This window comes from Triplophysa rosa, linkage group LG8 (assembly GCF_024868665.1).
Source record: "Triplophysa rosa linkage group LG8, Trosa_1v2, whole genome shotgun sequence".
In the NCBI taxonomy this organism is placed as follows: Eukaryota; Metazoa; Chordata; class Actinopteri; order Cypriniformes; family Nemacheilidae; genus Triplophysa; species Triplophysa rosa.
In genome coordinates this window covers 18,516,845-18,538,718 of record NC_079897.1, presented here as the reverse complement: position 1 = coordinate 18,538,718, position 21,874 = coordinate 18,516,845, and the positions used below count along the sequence as shown (strand labels likewise).

Here is a 21,874-nt window from a genome sequence, read left to right as displayed (position 1 = left end):
TTAAGATTTACTGGCAAACAAGATAAAAACCTTTTTTTGCAGTGTGGTATTGAAATTGATATTAATCATTTTACTGCTATTTGGTATTGACTACTGAATTTTTGATATAATGACAATCTTTTTTGCAATAAAGTATTTTTATCAGTCAATCACCCTCATTCTAAATTTGTGATGAAGTTGGTTGTTTTCTGATCTCAGAACCAGAAGCCTACCTCAGAGGAGATCCAGCTCATCGCAGACAAGCTCAACATGGAGAAGGAGGTGGTCCGCGTCTGGTTCTGCAACCGCCGACAGAAAGAGAAACGTATTAACCCCAACAGTGCCACCTCTCCCTTGCCCAGCCAATCCCAGCCCACCTCGCACCACCCCCCCTGCTACAGCCCGCACATGGTACGACCCGGCTTGCGCCCTTGACCCACACCTCCACTTCCGACATGGCTCCTGCATGAGCAGACATTGAAAATCATTCCCATTCACCCACCCTGCATTCCTTTGCCCTTTTAAAGCAGAATTGTCTTAATTCATACCTTTACCCTTATGACAATTGGTATTTATTATAGTAAAATGGTGGTAACCATGCAGTTTATAAACATTTTATAAACACAGTTTTACTAGAAATATCATGGTTAAACTATGTAGCATTCATACTATGAATAGTAACAAAAAGCCAGGTCAATTTTCACAAGGGCATAAGCACTTTTTAAAACTAGTTCAGTGTAATTGTCATGATTATTTTGGGGGATTCAACCCCTGTCATTATTACTTATGAACGCATATTGCATGTATTCCCTTGCTTAAAAAGTCAGTATACTTATATTGTTGCATAAATGGCTTGCACAAACAGTGCAAATGCTTTTCACCGTTTGACTCCTGCTCCTCTTATGTCTGTCTTTTTCTTTATCACCCTCCAATCCTTCCCCCTTGATCATGTTCTTGTCTTCCCCTGCATCCTCCTTACAGATGGTCAGTCAGGTTCCATCCCAGATGGTGACCAGTCTCAGTACAGCAGGTATGGTGCACACCTGAAAATCTGTTCATTTCAGAAAGACCGATCTCAAATCTCTTAATAATGAAAATAAGTCATTTATATTCTGTCTACCTTTTGTCAGTGACCACCATGTCATCAGTTTGCCAGTTGACCCCGAGTGGGCCTTCATTAAGCTCCGCCCCATCTCCTGTAACTCCACCTCCCCGCAGTGACACCAGCCCCGCCCCTCCGATTAACAGCACACTAAGTCTTAACACAGGGTGAGTTTCTCTCTTTCTGAAACATAAACATTTACACACATGTACACTTAATAGCAGTCTGTACATCATTTTCATCTTCTGCCTGAGCAAACGTAGGTGACTGCAGTGTCTGTGTGCAAATGTATTTTTATGAGTGTGATTTTGTCATCCGCAGTTCTTGGCATAAAAAGAATGGTGATGTTTCTAACTACATCACTGATTTTGCTGCGAGTCTGAGGTGAATACGGCTGGCAGAGTCTGTGTGCTCACACACACGAATATAAACTTACACACACATAAACACTGTTTGTCAAGGAAAATGTAGATGATGTTTTTAGATCCATTTAGATGATATACCCTACAAAATATATAGGTATATACTATAGATATATACTGGAAAATATAATCAATAACTAATGTGTCTTTCAGTTCTGCTGTTATTCAAGCTGCACTGCATTAAGAGAAAGATTTGTACTTCTTGCACTGTTTATACGGCTCTTAACTATGCTTCCTAATGCTTCCTTTCTTTCCCTTTCTTCCCTGTCTTCCTTGTTGTCTGTGTTTTTGGGGGTGGTTATTTGTGTGTGACTCAGAAATACAATGAGAGGCATTAACGCGGGAATGAACCAAGCTCTTCTTGCCAACAACCCACTTGCTACTATCCAAGGTTTGTGAGACAGGGAGCCAGATAGAGATACATTCATTACTCTCACGCAGAGCTACTCAAGCTTCACTTCATAATTGTTTTCGGTATGTGTGTTCCCTGGGATCGAACCCACGTCCTTTGTGTTCCTAGCACAATGCTCTACCAAGTGAGCTACGGGAATGAAAAAATTTAATAATAAAATGAGGAGGAGTGCCATTTTTAATAAACTTCGTTGTGGCCCCTGAGCTTTCCAATGTTGAGTTTTTTCCATATACTGTATCTGTGTCCTTTCCGATCGAGTCTAAATATTGTCCTGCCTTTGCTAACACTCTTATTCTTATTTATGTCACATCTGTCATTTCACACGCTGCTAGGCAACTCTGGTTATCATGATGCATGTTTGTTTCACTGACGTTAAAATATCTCGCGATAATAATTTAGTTAGTAGTTTTAAGTCTTTTGCCCTATCTGTCCTCCACAGCACTAGCAGCCAGTGGTGGCCAGCTGCCCATTTCCAGTCTTGAAGGAAGCAGCAAGATTTTATTTGGTGGTTCTGGGGCGCAAGGAGCAGGTCTCCCCTCTTCTCTTTTCCTCAACCACTCCTCTTTGTTGCCCATGGCTACAGGCGCCGGCATGGGATTGGGCGGTTCGGCTACCGCCCATGCAGCCAAAACATCATTCCCTCTCATCGGCGGCATGAGTCCCTCCCCTTGCTCAAGCCCCGCCTCTTCCTGCTCTTCCAATGATTTGGTACACAGCCCACACTCGATGGGGGGGGCTAAAATTGAGTGACATTGCCCGTTGGCCAATCACAGGAGGAGGTGAAACCTCACCTGTCAACCAAAGCATCTTTTGATCTCCTTCCTCCCTTTCGTGTCATCCTTCCCACTCTTTTTCTTCCTCTCTCCCACTCTACCGATACCAAAAATACACCAAGTATAAGAGGGGAGAGAACGAGAGACAGAATGGAAGGAGAAAGGTAGGAGGAGGAAATACGAAACCAAAAAAACACCACGAGGCTTAGCAGGACGCAGCCAAACACGTAACCTAAGATAACTATTCGAGCGAATAGCGCAGTGTGAAGACGAGATCCTTGGAATCTGCGTGCACCAAAAACAACAAAAGAACTTTGACTGTGTTGTAGACAACGATAAGAGAGTTTCAACTCTCAGAAGCAAACGTGTGGAGTACTGAAAACCAAAAAGTAAAATGGAACTTTTAGAGACTCACTATGACAAAAAAATACAAGCATACCAAAATCTCAAATACCAAAAATACGGATGGAAAAGCTTTATCCAAAGGATCTGTAAATAGCCAACCGTCCAGGACCAGATCCAGTGACACAGTCCAGCCATCTCTGAGCTCATCATCTACCATAAAATTGCACTGTCTGTCTTCTGTACATTTTACCATTAAATTGTTTTTAGCATTAGTTGTACATCTGAGCCATGCCTTTGTTTTCATAACTAGTGTAGACTTTCTCTGGTTCTTTCTCTTTCTAGCTCATTTCTCGTATTTTACAGAAGGTAGCAGGTTTGCCATCTTTGTTGAATGTACATAGTATGGTCATCATCATCATCATCATCAGTCTTGTCAGCATATAGAGAGCAAGAGTTTCCATAGATTCATCCTGTGAAATGGATGCTGTACATTCAAAGCTGTAATAGTGACACCAACCCTCTCTATCTCTCTCTTTTTCTGTAAGACTATTCATACCTGTAGTTAAGTGTAAATAATCTCTTCACGTCTGTCTTAATAACGCTCATTGCATTAGTCATCCATCACGCGTTCCATTACTCACTCGCTCCCTTTTGAATACCAAAGCGATTCATTCACACACATTCATCATTCATTATTCAAGCGACGCATGAAGTGATCGGGAGCCCAGACCTTGGCAACCCCACTCACACACACGAGAAAGACGTGGGATATGTCTTGGTGAAGAGGCTTCCCGTCCTCCTGCTTTCTTTACAAGCCAAAAATGACACTAAACTTCACAGCCAGCCAAACTTCCACTAACCCAGAAAGGAAAACCAAAAAACAAGCCAAATATCGGTGGAGAGGAATCGAGTCGCTGTACAGAATAAACAGACATCCCTTCATGCATCTGGGCCGAGGTCACCCAGAACCATAGCAAGGGATGGATGGATGGGATTCCTCTGCCTCCTGTCATTCAAAACTCTTTCTGGTCCTGGGTGGCGGGATCTTTGATGACCTCACTGAACTCATCTGAAGAAGATGTTTTGGGTTTGTTTGCGGGTTGGGAGGGTCGTTCTTTTTGGTCTTTTGTTCCGTCTGTGCGGTTTTTCACTGCGGTGTGTGTAGATGCTGTACTTCTTCATTTGTGTGCTATCATTTGGGGAAAAGGTATCTCATTTTTTGCGTTCCTTACTTGTTCCTATCTAGTTGTGTTAGAGACTCTAATCAGGTGGTTGAAACAATACTGTGAAAATTCAGTACCGCAGATAATGAACCAGGATAAACACACGCATCCAAAGAACCAAAGTCGAATATAAGCAAGCTTTAAAGAGAACCAAATATCAAATACTCTGCAATTTCCATATTCTCATCCACCCAACCTTACAGTTGTATTTATATCGTGCTGAAATCTGTAGCAGGTTCAATGAGGGATGGAAAACATGAACTCACCGTATAGTCCGAATGGGTCGGTTAGCGCTTCTATAGATTTCGTAGTAAATTATCTATGTTATAATGCTTACTTATTGCTAATGTATGGAAGAAAAACATTGTGAAAAGATGAAAAAAATGTTGATATTTACTTCGACCAAAAATCCATGCTCATCTCACTTTTGAGTTCTTCGTGTTTTCTTCCTCCCCCATTTCAAACGAATTCGATTCTTATTTATTCTCCTCTCGCTGGTGTGCGGAGTTCCTTCATTTGTAAGATTTCTTTAATATATTCCAAATGCTGTTTTGTAGTGGGTGTGTTTGAGGCACCAGATTGTATTACAATGTAAACTTCCTTTGCCAAGGCAACCTTTCAAACCAAATCCATCGACAAATGCAACCGTCGGTCTCGAGCGACCGACTGCGACGGGGTCGACGCTCGTCTTCTCAACCTCTAAACTGCCCCTTACTGAGACAGCTTAGCCTGCGGAGGGGTAACCTATCAGGGGAAAAGCAGCACTGTGTTTCATCTGCTGAAATATTGTGGTAGCGTTCGTTCACAACGTTGAAGTAACCTTCCAGAGTAAAAGCATGCACTGCCATGGTTTGGATTAGAACTGTGAGGAAGGGGTGAGATTATAATCTACAGAAAACGTATCTTTGGGCTGTTCACCTGTCTTTATATCTTCTCATACCTGTCTCACCACAGATGATGTTAGCCATCTTGTTGCTATAGTTACCCTTGTGAAGGCTACCATGTGTGTATGCTGAGCGCAGTGCTGTCGTTAGCCTTGACCTGAAAGCTTTAAACAGCTACAAAACCAAAAACTTTAGGAGAGAAAAGATGGAGGTATTTGGGTGGAAGGGGTTCCCGGGGGGAGAGAATACAGCAAAATATATGTATTGTGTGATAGCAGAAATGTATTGACGGCGCTATCTCCATCTTCCTCTCTTTTGCTCTCTGCCTCGCTTCTCTTTTTCCTGTTCCTGCTTTGATTTTTTTGTGTATGTTTGTTGTTTCGTCTCTTAGGTAGAGAGTGTAAAAGAGAGATAGTTCCTCATATACCTCACGCTCTTCACTGATAAACCAAATAGATGAATGCTTTAAACATTTAGAGAGGCGGGCCGTATCCGTCAATAGGGCACGGTAAGAAGTGTTCTGATTGGCCGGAGTTGAGGGATTATATGATGAAAAATCATGAGTGATGATGATGAAAGCCCCATTCAGAACGAAGAACTCTGGTCTGTTCACTTCCTCTGCCCTGCTCCAGCCCCTGGAACCACTTTTCCAGTCACTAAACACAGGGCACGATGTGATAAATATATACACTTATTGTGTATAGCTATATAAATCATACGGGTGACTGAGAGGAGAGGGTGACTGTTGTTGCTAGGTGACAAATTTTACGTCTAAAAATGGAGATGTGTTGAAAAAGAAAATAGGGGGATGCCACTTAAACTTTCCCTTGCTTTTTATTCACCTTATAGTCAGGCATTATATTGGTTATTAAAAAAAAACATTTTTGATATGCAAGTAATAAACTGCAGTGTAAGGGAGCGTGTTCAAAGTGTGGAGTCTCTTAATGGCGTGAATCTCCAGAGAATGATACCAAAGCAACACCCCATTCTGAGACCAAACACAGCAGACACACTCCCTAGAAACAACTGTTCCGATTCTCCTATTCTCTTTATTCTGATTTTCTTCGGAACTTCATTTATCATTACAACATTTCCCATAAAGAGAAATAAACTTTATTTAAAACGTTGATAAATCCTGACCAGGTTAAGAGAACTGTAAGTTACAGAGCTGCTCTTGTTTTACTCTTCTTCCGATGCTTTCTCTGTATTATAATAAAAATGAAAAAGCTTCAGTCCAAAGGGGATTAATTTTTTTTTAAATAACAAAGAACTTAAACACTTAAACCAAAGAGTTACACTGACATCCTCAATTGTTTTTATTTTTGGTCTCTTTCCCTGGTCACCTAGCAACCCAGTTTCTGAAGGTATAAACTCAACTACTATACAAAGTAACACAAGGATAAAAATGATCAAATGTATATTTTTAATTATCCATTATATGGGGGAAAGCATCATGATGATGATCTTAAAGAAAAGACTCAGTATGTGTATGATTTTTTTTTCTTTGGTTAGTGATCTGTCTCAATTTCTTCATGTTCACTGCTCACTCAATGCATAAATGCGAGTCTGTCGTTGTTGTCTGTGTGTACATACGTTCATGTATGCATGTTACACACTTGGACTCATAGTTGACAAATGCAGTTATGTTGGTAGTGTGGTGGAAATGTGTGTGAATGTGAGCGTCTAATCTGATGTACGCTGTCACATTTTTACCCTTTCCATTGGCTCTTTTTAATTACTTGTTATTCTTGAGTTGAGCAGTTCTTTTTTCCCTTTTCTTCTGTGTCTCTCTTCCTCCCTAAGGTGACAGGTTAGCCTTTTGGTGTAATTATCTCTGAAACCAAAAAATTGTTGACAAAACTCGCTTGTTCATTGTACAGTGTTGTTCATTTAAAGTCATTTTTGTAACTGAAAGTGTTTCACTCATCTGAATAAAAACAGTAGAGAGAAAAAGAATGCATGAAAATGGTGTCTTTTCATTGTGACTTAGATCCATTTATGAAAATGATTCAGCACTGCAGGGGTATACGTCCCATTTATATGTTCCGAAACTTCCGAAAATGTTCCGAAACCCACAATGTGACCGAATACACAACAGACCCTACACTATGTACTTTAGGGTCTTAAGGTCCCGGTTTTACAGACAAGGCTTAGCTTAAGACAGGACTATGCCTTTGTAAAATTAGGCTATTTAAGTAGTTTTTATAAATATGTCTTATAAAAAACATTACTGGTGTGCATATTCAGACAAAACAGGGGCACTGACGTATTTTAAGATATCTCGGGCAAGTTATTTTCATTTAAGACAGCTCAAACATTCATTTTAGTCTGGGACTAGCCTTAAGCCTTTTCTATGAAACCGGGCATACAATAATAAGAAGAAATCCTGTAACTTACTTGATAGAGCATTGTTAGCAAGGATCATGGGTTTGATCAAAAAATAGAAATTAATAGAAATCTTTCTTGACCGCAAGTTAAAACCGCTGTTTCACTTTTGACCACTGGGTGGCAGCATCAGCGTTAACTCCAATCTGTTCTCATTCACATGTATGAATCATCCATACGAGTTTCTGCCTCCACATGGCACATCAAGTTAGTCACCCTCTCTTCCCCTTCCCTCACTCACTCTCTCTACATCCATTTTCTCACTTTTCTCCCGCTTTTTCCACTTTTCACAGATTCTCATTTGCTCAGCTGACTCATAGGACATCTGGTCTTTGCCATGCAGTGTGTCCTTTAATTATGTTTTGCTTTTTTTACTTTAATATAGATGCAGATGAACTGCAGGTCTTCACGACAAATATCTAACAACTTTAAACCAAGCTAAGGTTTAACTAAGTGTTTGATTGTCAAGGTCCAGTGTATGAAATTGCAAGGAATGGCTCACTCCACCCCCCCACCCCTTTTGAAGCACTATGGTGGCTGACACAGGACTACGATGTTGTCACGTTTTCCCTTTTTTGCCAAGGAGATAGCGTATTTACGAAACGCACTCTGTAGAGCAGTTTGTCCGTTTAGGGCTAGAAACAGCATGGTGAATTCCATGCAAGGGGACCTGCGGTGTATGTAGATAGAAATAGCTCATTCTAAAGTAATAAAAACATAACGCTTCATTATGTATTGTCTTTATACACCACTGAAGACATAGTTATGTATATTATATTACATTTCTGTCAATAGATCCTCCAAAAAAATTACACATTGGACCTTGAAGTAGGCCTAGTAAATAGTGAGTTTATAAACTAGAGAATGCCGTAGAGACATTGGGAAAGGCTCTTCTGACTTAGGCCAACAATTTAGCAACACCTTAGCAACCAACCAGAAAACCCTATAGGAACTGAACTAAATACAATAAAAATCCAGTTTAAGACACCGCTTTTCAAAACCCACTTATGTCAGTCCAGCACATCAAATAAATGTGATCAGTAATTTTAGTCCCCATGAGCAGTGAGGTGTTTACAGATTGGTCACAGGATGCGTCAGTCATCTCTGCGCCCACTCACAATCTGCCTCGGTCAAACTTTACCCACCCACTCAGAAAGACAGGTGGTCAATCTGTCACTTCAGCGATACAGGTGTGTGTTTGTGTGAGCGTACAGTGACAGACCCGAGATGGAACAGATGACGATGACAATTCAGGTGTGTAACAGGAGCACGGTAAATTCCACAAACATGGGGCTAGAACACATGTTCTTTTGTTTATGTTAGATTATCAAACATAACACCGTATCTTTGTCATGAAATCATGTCACACGGTCATTTAACAGTAAAGGAAATCCTCACAGCAAGGTAGACTGAAGTCTTGAAAGGAAAGGCAAGAGTTATTAGTGTTTTGGTGGATTTTCTCACACATTAAAAGAAATTCCATTACGCTAGCTGTCTGCTTTCACACCCTGTCCAGAGCTGCCGCACCTGCACAAAGCAAACACAAATTTACAAAAGTATTCAACACATGTCAAATCATAAGCAGCTATTGTTATTCACAGACTGAACACACAAATGATAAATAATCAGCATAACAAGTCACACCTGTCATTAGTATGATACATTTGAGTATGTAACAGTTTCATAACATGACAGAAACTTCTGCCCACAGTCAACTTATTATCAAAACAGCTGCCTTAAACCCTCTTACAATAAGCATGAAGTATTTATATTTTTATATTTTAAGTATATTTTTTACTGTATACTAATGTCTACGCAGAAAATGTTTAGTATTATAGCTATTTGGGAGTGTTCACTTTGATATCTTCTGTAAGTGTAGCCTGAGAGAAACATGCTATGACAGATGAGTATGTTACTGTACGTGCGTGTGTGGGCTAACCGCAAAAATGGGAAATATGTGTAGGTATTACATTTGTACTGTGGGCACTAGATGTTCCTAATGACTCATCAAGTCCATATGTACCGTAGGACACCCCCATGTTTTCACAGTTTTGTTTGTGTATTTGTGCATGCGTTTTATTCTCGTGAGAAGAGGTGCTGGTGCGATGTGATTTACAATCTAACCCAAAGCTCTGGATTTATACCCTGGAAGGGATGGTCCATTACCCTCAACTCTTGAGCGAGACATTTATTACTCCAGGTGGACCCTCACAAAAAGGAGTTTATTAGTATACTTCTTTTAAACACAACAAAAAAGGGGAAAGAGAGAAAGTATACTTTCTGTGTACTTTTTATACTTCTCAGAAAAACAGTATATGTTTTCTATATGAAAAAATATATAATACAGTATATTCATATTGCACCTATATTTAATCGTTTAATTTAAAGTGTAAAATGGTATTCTAAGCATACTTGGCTCGTAGTTGTGTTTACTTTTTTGACTGAGAGTAGCCTATTAAATACTTTTTTCACAGTTGTACATACTGTCTTATATAAATATAAATTACGTAAATGGTTTATTACAAGTATGATGTTTAGTTCATTAAAAGAAAAACTATAAAAAAGAAACTAAAATATAAACTAAACAACGTGCTACGAGTATTGAACAGTTGTAATATAGTTGTGTCCTCAAAGTTCACTACAGGTACATTTAATGGATATTTTTTATTTTCTTTAAATATTTGTATAGAATAAAAAGTACAAGGCCAATTTAGTCCCAAATGTTATTGAATAGTACACTTACAAGTATACTACTACTGTAAAAAAAAAACATAAAAAACGATACTTGGGCAGCTGGGTTGCCCAAAAAGTGTAAAAGATGTTTTTTTTGTTTTTACACCCACGTTTTTTACACCCATTTATACAATTATAATTTTTTACAGCATTTCAAAAATATGCGAAAATTCTGTAAACTTAAAGTTTTTTAACAGTGGGATCTTGTTTAGTATCACAGAACAACAGAGTGTGGACCTCTGAATGACAAAACATTTAATGCTGATTCGTCTGACATACAATGTCTTCTATTTATGAAAGAAGCGTTTTTGCAGGATGGTTTTTTACAGGTTTTAGGATACACTATTGCATCTTCTAGAAATCTTCTATTGCTGTTTTCACATGTGATGGGAGTCTGGTGGGTATGGACCTGTGCTGTCATAGATGTGGGTTTAGAGCAATCTGAGAAATATTCGTAGCCGACAAATGTGGACAATGGTATTTTGGTTTTGGTATTGTCAAGGCCTTGAAAGCAACGCCGATACCAACAATGTATTCTGAACTGTCCGTTGTTTCCAGAGTGGAGTTTTGCTAACTTTGCAACCACATGCCCTTTCTCCAAAGCCCCGCCCTTCAAGGGCATGTCAGCCAATCTGCTGTCAGCAAACCTGACTAGACAAAATGATTCAAAGGCTGAAAGCGTTTCTGACTAGTCCTGTGATTGGCTAACACAACCATGGGCTGACTCTGACTGTTTGATGCTGTTTACAGAGCCTATAGGGCTGTCACACATAGACATGGGCGATTTCACAGGATACTTTAAAGACATCTGTTGGGAGATGTGTGATATTCCAAAATCCACATTACTTAAATCAAAAACAAGACTTTTTGCGAAAACATTTAATGAACAGAGTTCCAGATCTTTGATATGAATCTAATCTAGAAAACCCAGAGATTCATTTTCGCATATGAATCTGCGGTAGCACCATCTCGGATGGCTACATGAAGTTCAACAGCTGTCAGCGCAGCGGTGACCCCAGTTTAGACCCGTCACGCTGCTAAATCGGACCTCCGATTAGCTCCACGCCTCTGAAATGACAGCTGTACCGGATCCAGACCAGTTCGCAGCCAGTGCTCTGGAATGTAGGTATGAAAGCTTGTTCGGAGAGATGAGCCGTAGTGGAAACAGCAAACCGTGCCAATAGGAAGAGTTTGTTCCTAAGCGAGATATCGGAGACACTATCAACACACAGCGTGGGCCTAATATAGCAACTGACAGAGCAAGACATACATCTCTTGCTCTCTCACCCCTGCCTCTCCCTGCTCAGATATCACAGGCCTGTAACTTCAAGGGCTGGATTTCAGGGTGGGTGTATGCTGAAATCTAATTCTGTTTCGTCCATCATCTGATGTCACTTGCTCGTCGGGCCTCGCAAACTTTTTGCTCCTCGTTTCTTCTCCGCTGCCGTTCCGTTTCCTCCTCGCAACGTGAACCCCGATCTCCTCTCTCTCTCAAACCTGTTCTCCTGTCTTACCCAGTGTCTGTCCTTGGCAGAGCAGCGTGTGGTAATCCTATTACTCTTGTGCAAAAACCAGCTGAGAGAGAAAGAGAGGGAGAGCGAGCGAGGGAGAAAGAGGGGGAGGCAGCGGAGGGGGATTGTCAGTTCTGTGTTACACTGGTGAGCAAACAAAAAGCGCTTTAAACTATGGAACATGACCCTAAAGACCCGGCAAAGAATAAAGAGAGAGGGGAGGGGCAATAAAGGGAGATGATGAGGTTCTTGACAGTTAGAGCGCCAAACTTGAAAGTAAACATTGATGACAAAAGGCCCACTGACACGCTCCTTCTCACTTGTGAATGAGGTTTTTCCTCATCTGTGATCATCACAGATAATCCGTTAATTCATGTCACAAAACGTGAACACAATAAACAGAAACTGAGGTTGTCAAGCTTTAAGGATGTAGTAAAGAAGCATCATGAAAGTGGTCCATGTGATATGTGCGATATACTCCAAGTCATATGATAGCTTTATTCAAGGAAAAGGTCGAAATTTATGTTGTAATTTACAGATAGCACCTTGACCACTGTGACTTAATTATCGATTTGTCAATGAATTGTTCAGACAAAAAACAAAAAAGGTTTTAGAAAGTAAGTCAAGTTAATTTGATAAAAGCATATTTCTCCATCCCTTGTTTCAGAAGAAATACTTTACTCAGGACGATAAGAAAGAAAAAAACACTGATAATATCTCTTTAATATTTAAATTATTTGTCCTAGACATCAATGAGATTAAATTAGAGCAAATGGAAATTTACTGGGTCTCCTGTGTCCCAGAAATCTCACAAATGTCACAAGAGTTTCAGAAGAGATTTCAAACATGCCACAAGCTTAACTCAGATTTGTCAATCTAAAGTCAATATTATTGAAGATCTCAATATGAACTCAAACATTTCTCTTGAAATAAACCCAAATCCAGATTATTTCACCTATACAATCTACATTCATTTGAGCAGTTATTTGACCATTTACAGTACATTATCATTTGTTTTGTATTTTTTTCTTCCACGCAATTTTTGAAGAAACATCTGAAACTACGTTGATAGATAATCAAAAGAAACACAACTGAGAACTCTCCTGAGCAACGAAAGATCAACCACTGAGCCATAACATTTCCTTTTTCAGAAAGCTATTTTGTATGAAAACATTTTTCTACTTTTTGTTGTGTTTATAAAAACACTTACTTCACTCTCTCTTGCTCTGTCAACAGATCCATCACTTTGCATGTGCTTCCTTTCACACGATGTGCAATGCCTGCTAGGATTTTTAAAGCCACACTTTAGAACTTTTGCTCACGGTTCCCCCATGTGGTTGATAAGCACAATTGTCTGTGACCAGTGTTGTAAATAATGTAGCTTTATGAGCTTTCCCATGGGCACTGCAATACATGTGAATTTGTTTACTAAACTGATGGGAACATTATTTGGAAACTCTTCCACAGGCAGGGGATGGGCAGGGCAGTGTGCACCGACCCGAACACAGAACTCACAAAGTGTGGTTGTAGCCGCTCTGAGGCTGCTCAGGTAGCAGCGGGAGTAGAATTTGTCCAGTTAAGAGTTGTTCTACCACTGAAATCATTTTAGAGACATTATTTCAAGGTCGAAAAAACTACAAAGCGTTGCTTTAAACACCTCTATTTTACATGCGTACTCAGAGCTCTAATTTCGGAGAACAACTAGTGTCACTCGGGACATTAGTGATGATTGTGAGTGTGCACCCTCATTAAGAGCAGAACAGAGGGAGTAGGGAGCCGGAGGGCCTAAACTGTGCAAGGGTGTTGAGAAGCACTGTATGCTCGGGCATCTGTCTGTCACTTTGATTTAAATGCTGATCGTCTCATAAAAAGAAAGTTGAGTGGGTGAGGGGTTGGATAGAAAAGGGTGATTCTCACATTTTGCTGCAATTGAGCAACTGTGAAACTTTAATCCGCTTTTAATTTTCATACTTGTAATTTTTAAATAAAGTAATTACAAATAATGAACCACATGGGAAAACTATTACAGAATCATATATGGTCAGTTTTTGAAGTTAAAAGATGAGAGAAATATTGGATCAGTTAAAAGTTTTTTATTGTTGCTTTTTTATTGATGCTTAAATCAAGACAAAAAAAGCAAAATGCCATATAATACAGCAAATCAAACATCCCAAATCAATACACCATGTAGAAGAGCAGTTAAAGGTCTGGGGGTTTGTTTTTCTGTTAAAAAATTGTTTTGTAGACATACATAAATTCTGCCTGTTGATGAAATAATTTTGATGACAAAACTATCATTTCTATTTGATAATTTAAGATTTTTATTTTATTACTTTTAATAGACACGTTTGATCAGCCAGTATATGAAAGGTAGATAAAAAGTGCCTATAAATAAACAAATCTTTCAATACTGGCAAACTATTTTTCATAATTCCAATATTGTTACTTTTCCCTATAATATATGTATTGTTAAAATGGTTATTCACCCAAAAATAAAACTCCTGTCATGACTTATTCACCCTCATGTCTGTCAAAACTAGCATAAGAGTCTTTTTTCTGTGGAACACAAAAGAATATATTTATGGGTTAAGTAATTATGTCCATACAATGGAAGTCAATGAGGTCTTTATTTGGTTACCAATGCTCTTCAAAATATCTTCTTTTGTATTCTGCTAGTGAACGTAATACAGGTTTGAAATGACATGAGGGTGAATAAATGAAATTTTATTTTAGAGTGAACTATTCCAATAATAAAGAATAAGGTGTTCACATTTTTCTTCCCCAGTCACTCCAGCCCTTCCCCTCTCTGCTGTGAAAGGTGGATCTGGTGAGAGTAATCCTTGTAAAGCTTGAACATAATCAGAACCGCAGAGGTGAAAAACTCTTGTGTCAACACATACACAAAAAGAGTGTGAGAATGTGAACAATATAGAAGTTTTCTTAGAAACCAATAACCTTGAGTTTATTGTGCTGACAGACTCGACATAAGTCCAGAAGTAGTGAAGAGTCGGAATGTGGAGGAGAGCAGGTCGATTGCATGAAATAATGGTGTAGATGAAGAAAACAACACAAAAGTGAAGAAAAAACACACAAGGCAAAAAATGAACAGTGTTTATCGGGCATCACAACACATTGACTACATTACACTTCACAACAAAAAACATGTAACCAAATGCAATGACATAAAAACAAGACACTAACAATGACATGACCTTGTGTTTTCATGCTTTTCTATTGTTAACCTTCATATTTTATTAGCTACATGAGTAGCCCGCTGTTGTGATGGTTTCTGCTATAGTACAGGAGGAAACAGAGACAGGGGCAGATAAAGAGAGAAGGATTTAGACGAAAGTGTGAGAGAAAGGAAATGGAAAAAGAGCTGAATTATGTGTAAACACAAGAGTAGATTGTATTTATTGTCCATATGGTCAAAGGAAATTGCCCATCCCAATAACTGCTCTGTTTTCTTTCCTGGGGGTAGGGTGGGGGGTTGTCTCGGGCAAAGGTGACAGCAATGGATATTTCCAAAACACACATATACACACACACACGTTCACACGGTGCGCGGCAGCAGCATTATGGAGCTGAGATGCATATCTGAGCCACGTCTGTTTCCTGTGACCAGAAATGACTGCTGACACACTACAGCATAACCAGCACAAATAACAACAAGAAGCACAATTATGAGAAGCCCCACAATGCGCATAACAAGTCACAGCACAATAACACCGGTTTCCTCTCGCAGGGCATTGTGGCTTACAGGACAATTGATCGGGTTAAAGCTCATAATGGCACACGCCATCCTGTCAGTCACAGCAGATTTGGGAAATTTAATGAATTTAGAAAAACAATCATACTTTTATCACTGCACACTTTCGGTTTTTGCATGAAATGCTGTCATTATGACCACCAAAAGAGGACCAATACTACATCATTTGTTGTTTTTTGTATATTTTGTGTCCGGCTCTCCTCAGTCCCCCGTTATCTGGCACTAAGGATGCACTGATCTAGAGTAGGAGATATGCTACACTGCTCATGAGTGACATCACATTTATTCAAGAAGAACTGCTCATCAGTGAGGTTGTGAAGGGGGGGTCCTTTTATGGTTCAGGTGCTCAGCTTTAAAACAGGATGTGTGCGCTTGAGCAGATGGATCACATTCAAATCATACAGGAAACAAACTAACAAATACACACAATTTCTCACACAGACAGTGGCACTGCAGCATCCATGTTTACTCTCATTGGTTTGTGGTCATAACCTCACATGTTTCACTGGTGATTTTTGTGAAATCAGCGAAAAGACGTCAAAAGAAAGTGCTTAGGAAAAAAAATAATTCTATTTAATCTGACTCATCAGATTTCAGTGCTTAAAGGGATAGTTCACCGAAAAATAAAAATTCAGCCATCATTTACTCACCATCATGTCATTCAAACCCTGTATGAACTGACCCTGTATGTTACCAACGTTCTTCAAAATATCTTCTTTTGTGTTCTGCAGAAGAAAGTCACGCAGACTTGGAACGACATGAAGTTGAGTAGCCTAAATGATAAAGCATTTTCATTTTTGGATTAACTAAATACATGTGCTCCAATGATAAAGCAAAAACAAATGAATCTTCATACTTTTCACGCATGTTAAATCTATACGGGAGGTATTCATTTGCAATTGATGCAATTCAAAACTAAAATAAACATAGGCCATGTGTTTCACAGACTGACATTTGGTCATCCTTAATGCACAAAACATTTGCTTTTTTGTTTGATGCGTTTCCTGAGTATAGCATGCAGATCCCTTTATTTACTAAAGAATCATTCTTGTTTATCTCGTAAATTAAAAAAAAAACCTCTTGATGCGGTAGGCAATTATCATTAAATGAAAGAGAAAGAAGGCTCATTAAACAGAAAACCACTTGTTGCTGACGTTAAAGGACGCGATGACGCTAAATCTCGGTTCTATCGGCCTCGTAGGACGCGGATGTGACGCTATCACGGACAGCGGCTACGGAGGTCTCCATAACGACGCCTCGTGCTGCAATGACGCCAGCCCCAGCTCGTGGTGAGGGGGCGTGACTCTGCCAATGCCCGAGTCCCCCCTTCACCCGTCCGTGTGGGCGGCCCCGTGCGGCAGCAGAGAGCGAAACACGACACCCGAGAGAGAGAGAGAGAGAGAGAGAGAGAGAGAGAGAGAGAGAGAGAGAGAGAGAGATGGGGGAGGAGACAACGAGTAGTTTCAGACTAGGGAGAGTGGAGGAAGGAAAAAAAGTCGGTGTGAAAGAGAGAATTGGAAACTGACTGGTATACTGCGAATGGCGAATCTCGGGAGAGCAGATGACAAACTAACACGAGGAAAAAATGTTGCGAAGATCATCAACTCGGCATAAGAGAGCGCATATGTGACAGCGAGACGCGGAGCGCTGCTTTTCCGCCGTGTTGGGATTGTACCGATCGTTCCCGGGACAGACAGGAAAGCGGTGTTTCGGAACTCAGTTGCACCCCGTCCCGTGGCGCTAGTTGAAGTGCTGAGCCACTCTTCAAACTCAAAGCTGTCGGGGAATTTTGAGTGATCGTGTAAAGAGGACGATCCGATAGGTGACCGTACAGCAGGGAGCAACAGGAGCGCAGAACATTTGACAAAAGTTTGGCCTTTCGGAGTCGGGGGTGAGGGAGAGGCCGACTCTCGCCACTGTTGAACTGACAACTTAACCCAGCTTGCTGCTTTAGGGGCTGCGAACTTTCAACATGAAAACCCCGGGGGACTCGGGTAAGTTACCCAGGCATTCATTATCATGTGTTGCCAGAACTTACACAACTTGGGCCACTGTATAACGTACTACTGTATGTAAGTTACTATGTTAGGATTTAACTATGGTAATCTTGAGGACAGGGTCTTTATTGTTAGATAACAATGTCAAAAATGTGCTCGAGAATGCTCTCTTGCAAACTGACTTTTGCTGTTAAAAAGAGAGTTGACAGAGTGGCAGGCAGTTAAGTGTAATGATTAGGTGTTTACCCAGGATTTATTACCCTGACATCCCACCTGATTTACTACTTTGAAACTTTTAGTTCGGTTTATTTGGCTTTTTGTTTACATGATTGTGTCTATGAAAAATAATTCATTATCGCAGTCTGCATATCACCACAGCTAATGATAATGCTGTAAAATTGCCCAATAGATTCCTTTAAAATCGGAAGGGCTGGAGTCTTGTTTATAGAAAGTCTTACTGTGTCAGTCCAGCTCAGTCTGTGTTCGTTCTAATAACTACGAGGTTAATGCTAACAAGGTTTGCTTGCAGTCTTTCTTTAAAAGTTACTTTAAAACAATAACGGCTTCATTTCTGTCTCCTGCCAGCAGCGCAAAACACTAAACCTGTTGAATGGCTGCAACGTTCAAAGCGCGGCTTGCGCGCTTGTTATTTGCAAGAATACATCAAAATATTCCGAATCCAACACATTTTAATAACGTTACTTTTTCTTTCATATTTGGCCGTGTCAGCTGTGTGAAGATCTAGCGCGAGCTTTGAACGAATATCATGGCACACTCAAAATGGAAGCCCGCTGTCTAACCAGCGCATTTAATAGACGTGTTCATGACTTCGTCCATAACTTCACAATCGCTTTGGTGTTGTTATGATTTCCCGTCATATCGCATACGTTTGATATAAATGCTTTCCAGTAGCCTGGTCGTTTTCATTAACTTCAATCACAGTTAGCGTACTTGCCCCGAGTATTCAGTTCGTAACGTGTATGCACTTGTCCAGTATGTACCTGTTACTGTCCCGCCAACTAGAGCAAGTTTCAGTAGCAGTGTTCAGAAAGCCTTTTGTAGCATATTTGGGAATCCATTCTCTCGCACTTTCTCTCTCCCAGGCGTAGTTAATTCTCTCACGATTTTCTCAGTGTTTCTACCCCGCCACCCACGTTGCACGAAGTTTAACGGACTTTAACTATTACATTACAAAACCCAAAACGGTCCTGTTATTATCAACAGAATTGTCTGTGTATGCGAGCGCGCGCGCGCGCGCTAGTGTTGCATCACAATGCAGACTGTGCTTTAGGATGTGTGTCCGGTTTAGAGCACACCACGGTCATCATTTTTTAAAAAGAACTCTACTCTGTTTTTTAAACTTTATTTTTTGCAGTCTAGAGTGTTCTGTGTCCTAAAACGAAATAAAGATAGTATGACAGTATGCAGTCGTTTCATTTAGAAGATCCAAGGGATGCAACCTTGGGGGAAATACACAGTAAATGATCATATCTGAAATCACCGGCCTGCACTTTAATGGGCTGTAATTTTTTTTATGTGGCCAAAATAAAGATGAATAAATGTAGATTAATAATATGTGCAGTAAAACCAGTGTTAAAGGGATACTTCACCCAAAAATGAAAATTCTGTCAACATTTACTCACCCTCAAATTGTTCCAAACTTCTTTGTTCTGCTGAACACACAGGAAGATATCTGGAAGATTGTCAAATCTCACCCCCCATTGACTCCCATAGTATTTATTTTCTCTACTATGTCAGTAAATGGCGGGTGAGATCTGACATTCTTCCAAATTTACACAGCTTTGGAACAATCTAAGGGTGAGTAAATGATGATAGAATTTTCATTTTTGATTGAAGTATCCGTTTAACACATTTGAAAACTGCATATCTCTGTAAATCATGTGATTAGTCGAAAGCACGGTAAACCTCAAAGGAAAGCCTTTTAGATGACATTATATTCTGTTCTTTAAATGGAGTGCATTTTAAAACTAACATTTTTCTAAAAGCAAAGCATCTATGGCTAACCTTTCGACCTGCTCTGCAAAAACTTTTACATTCTCAACATGCTCTGCATTTTAAGATTTTTTTTCATACACCTTGAAGTCTGAGGACTTTCTGCTGCTTTGCAATTGCAACAATACAAAGTTGTGAAAAGCGCTACAGAAAAGAAATACATTTGAATTCAATTGAACTTTGGAAAATGTCATTTTAATGTATTGTGAACTTGGCAGTGTGATGCAGAGAAAGGGTGAAATGCTGCTTTGAGTCACAAGCCAATAACTACTACAGGTACCTTGTGGTTTTATGCGTCTACGGCAGAGCGGGCCACATTCTGACCTCGATAGTTACAAGGTGAGCTCAGCTGCTGAGTATGCAGATGAGCGAGCGAGCAAGCGTGTGAGGAAAAGAGAGATACAGTATCGAGTATAGGATGTGGTTTTTAAAGCGCTTAACTCTATCAGAGGTGAGTATCTTCCTAGCCTGTATTCTTACTTGCAAACACCCACAGCAGTATAATTATATAGCTAGAGCATGTATAAGTATTGAGAGAGTATTTTGTGTGAAAGCTGTGGTTTGTTATGAGAACGGGACTCGACAGCAGTGTTGTCCTGCATCATGATATGTATGTCTGTCAGTCTTCATAACACTGACGCTATCAACTTCATCAAAATATCTGCCCACATGAATCACATTAGACAAGAGGTGATGCTCTATCAGTTCCTCACTTTCTGACTTTCACTTTGCATGAATTCAGAGAACGATTTGTAACTTGTGTCTACACAAATAGGACTCACCTGACCCTGTCTGATCTCGTTTCCTCTGTAATATCTGAAAGTGTCTGTGGTTCAACTGGTTTACCCAACAGGCCTTAATGTGCATTTAGTAGTGCTGGGTCCTGAGTGGCTTATCCTGTAATTTATGAGACATCTTGTGAGATGGTCTCTAGTAAAGAGTCAGTGACCCCATTTGCATGCCCTAAAAATGGCTTTTTACAGAGTTTTGCATAGCGTCGTTCTGAAATGTTATGTAATTGAGAAAGAGTTTTCCTTATGCTGTTTAAAGGAAATAGAGACATACATGTGGGAAGCAGAGTTTCTGTTAGATAAAGAGAATTTAAGTGCCTATCTCGTAATTTCTGTGTTTATTTTGTTTATCATTTACATACTGGACTGAAAAGGTTGCGTACAAGAAGTCGTTGAGTCACTCTCATGGACTGAGTTAAATTCCGTCATAGACAAATTTGATCTGTGATGTTAACTTAGTAATAGGTACATTAAAGGCGGGGTGTCCGATTTCTCTTAGCCGTTGTTGATGTTCAAATCACCAAAACAAACACACCCCTACCCCCATCTTTCGCTTTCGTCAGCACTCGGCTCGGCTAATGTCCGTCGTGTGCACCTTACTGCTGATTGGCTACAAGGTTGTTTTGGTACTCGGCCCGTCTCAGTTGTCTAAAGCGTATTTCGGAAATCGGTTACCCCGCCTTTAAATGGGATAGTTCACACAAAAAGAAAAATTCTGTCATCATTTATTCACTGACTCTCTTGTCATTTCAAACCTGTATGACTCTCTTTCTTCCGCAGATATTTTGAAGAATATTGGTAACCGAACAACGACAGTACCCATTCACTTGCATTAGTTTTGTGTCCGTACAATAGAAGTGAATGGGGACTGCCGTTGTTGGGTTACCAACTATCTTCAAAAAATCTTCTTTTGTGTTCTGCAGAAAAAAGTCATACAGGTTTGAAACGACAACAGGGTAAGTGAATGATGACAGAATCTTCATCCCTTTAAATTGTCAAAATCAGTATTTCTCAGCTAAACCTATAGTAGGGATGTGAGAAAACTCCTTTATGGCTTAAATGTAATTTTTTCAATGATTTTAGTTTAAACTTCCCTTTTAAGGATGCATCTTTAATTGGTCGTATTTGCTGTTTATTTCTAATACACTGTTGACACATTATGCATCCATGCACAAGGAATGACATAACAGTTTATGCAGTTGCATGCATATAATAACAGAGTGTTTGCGTGCATGTTGTTGTTCGTTCTCTGTACGCCGGTTGCCATGTACTGGTAATAGATTGTTAATTTGGAACAATTAGCAGCCCTTTATCGCTTGTTCGCATTGTCACACAGGAGACTGCGTGTTCCATTTTAGTTGGTGTTATGCAGCCGCCTCAGTTGTTCAGGTCTCTCTGGAACCAGTTCAACATCAACAGCCACCTCTCTGTGTGTTTACATGCTTGTGTATCCTGTTCAGCAGTGTGTGTGAGTGTGTTTTGTATTTTCCGTACTGCCTACTTTCCCATCAGACCTCTTAAACAAGTGCTCCGTC

The 21,874-nt window shown here is 39.9% G+C and overlaps 2 protein-coding genes across 8 annotated transcripts in view; both read left to right on the top strand.

Annotated features, from left to right (window-relative positions):
* The window catches only part of pou2f2a (POU class 2 homeobox 2a), a 39,621-nt gene extending 32,533 nt beyond the window's left edge, over nucleotides 1–7,088 (top strand). For 4 of the 7 annotated variants that reach the window (XM_057340844.1, XM_057340841.1, XM_057340847.1 and 1 more), the window contains 6 exons: nucleotides 199–390; nucleotides 961–1,009; nucleotides 1,110–1,248; nucleotides 1,403–1,465; nucleotides 1,821–1,894; nucleotides 2,355–7,088. In XM_057340844.1, coding sequence (XP_057196827.1) covers nucleotides 199–390; nucleotides 961–1,009; nucleotides 1,110–1,248; nucleotides 1,403–1,465; nucleotides 1,821–1,894; nucleotides 2,355–2,665 — 828 coding nt within the window. In that variant the 3' untranslated portion in view covers nucleotides 2,666–7,088. The remainder of the gene's footprint in view (nucleotides 1–198; nucleotides 391–960; nucleotides 1,010–1,109; nucleotides 1,249–1,402; nucleotides 1,466–1,820; nucleotides 1,895–2,354) is intronic. The other 3 variants (XM_057340843.1, XM_057340845.1, XM_057340846.1) reach the window with 3 other exon arrangements.
* Nucleotides 7,089–16,955: 9,867 nt separating this feature from the next.
* erfl3 (Ets2 repressor factor like 3) overlaps nucleotides 16,956–21,874 on the top strand; it is a 47,748-nt gene continuing 42,829 nt past the window's right edge. Inside the window, exon 1 of the mRNA XM_057340850.1 lies at nucleotides 16,956–17,532. Within this exon, the coding sequence (XP_057196833.1) occupies nucleotides 17,511–17,532 (22 nt within the window). The 5' untranslated portion in view covers nucleotides 16,956–17,510. The remainder of the gene's footprint in view (nucleotides 17,533–21,874) is intronic.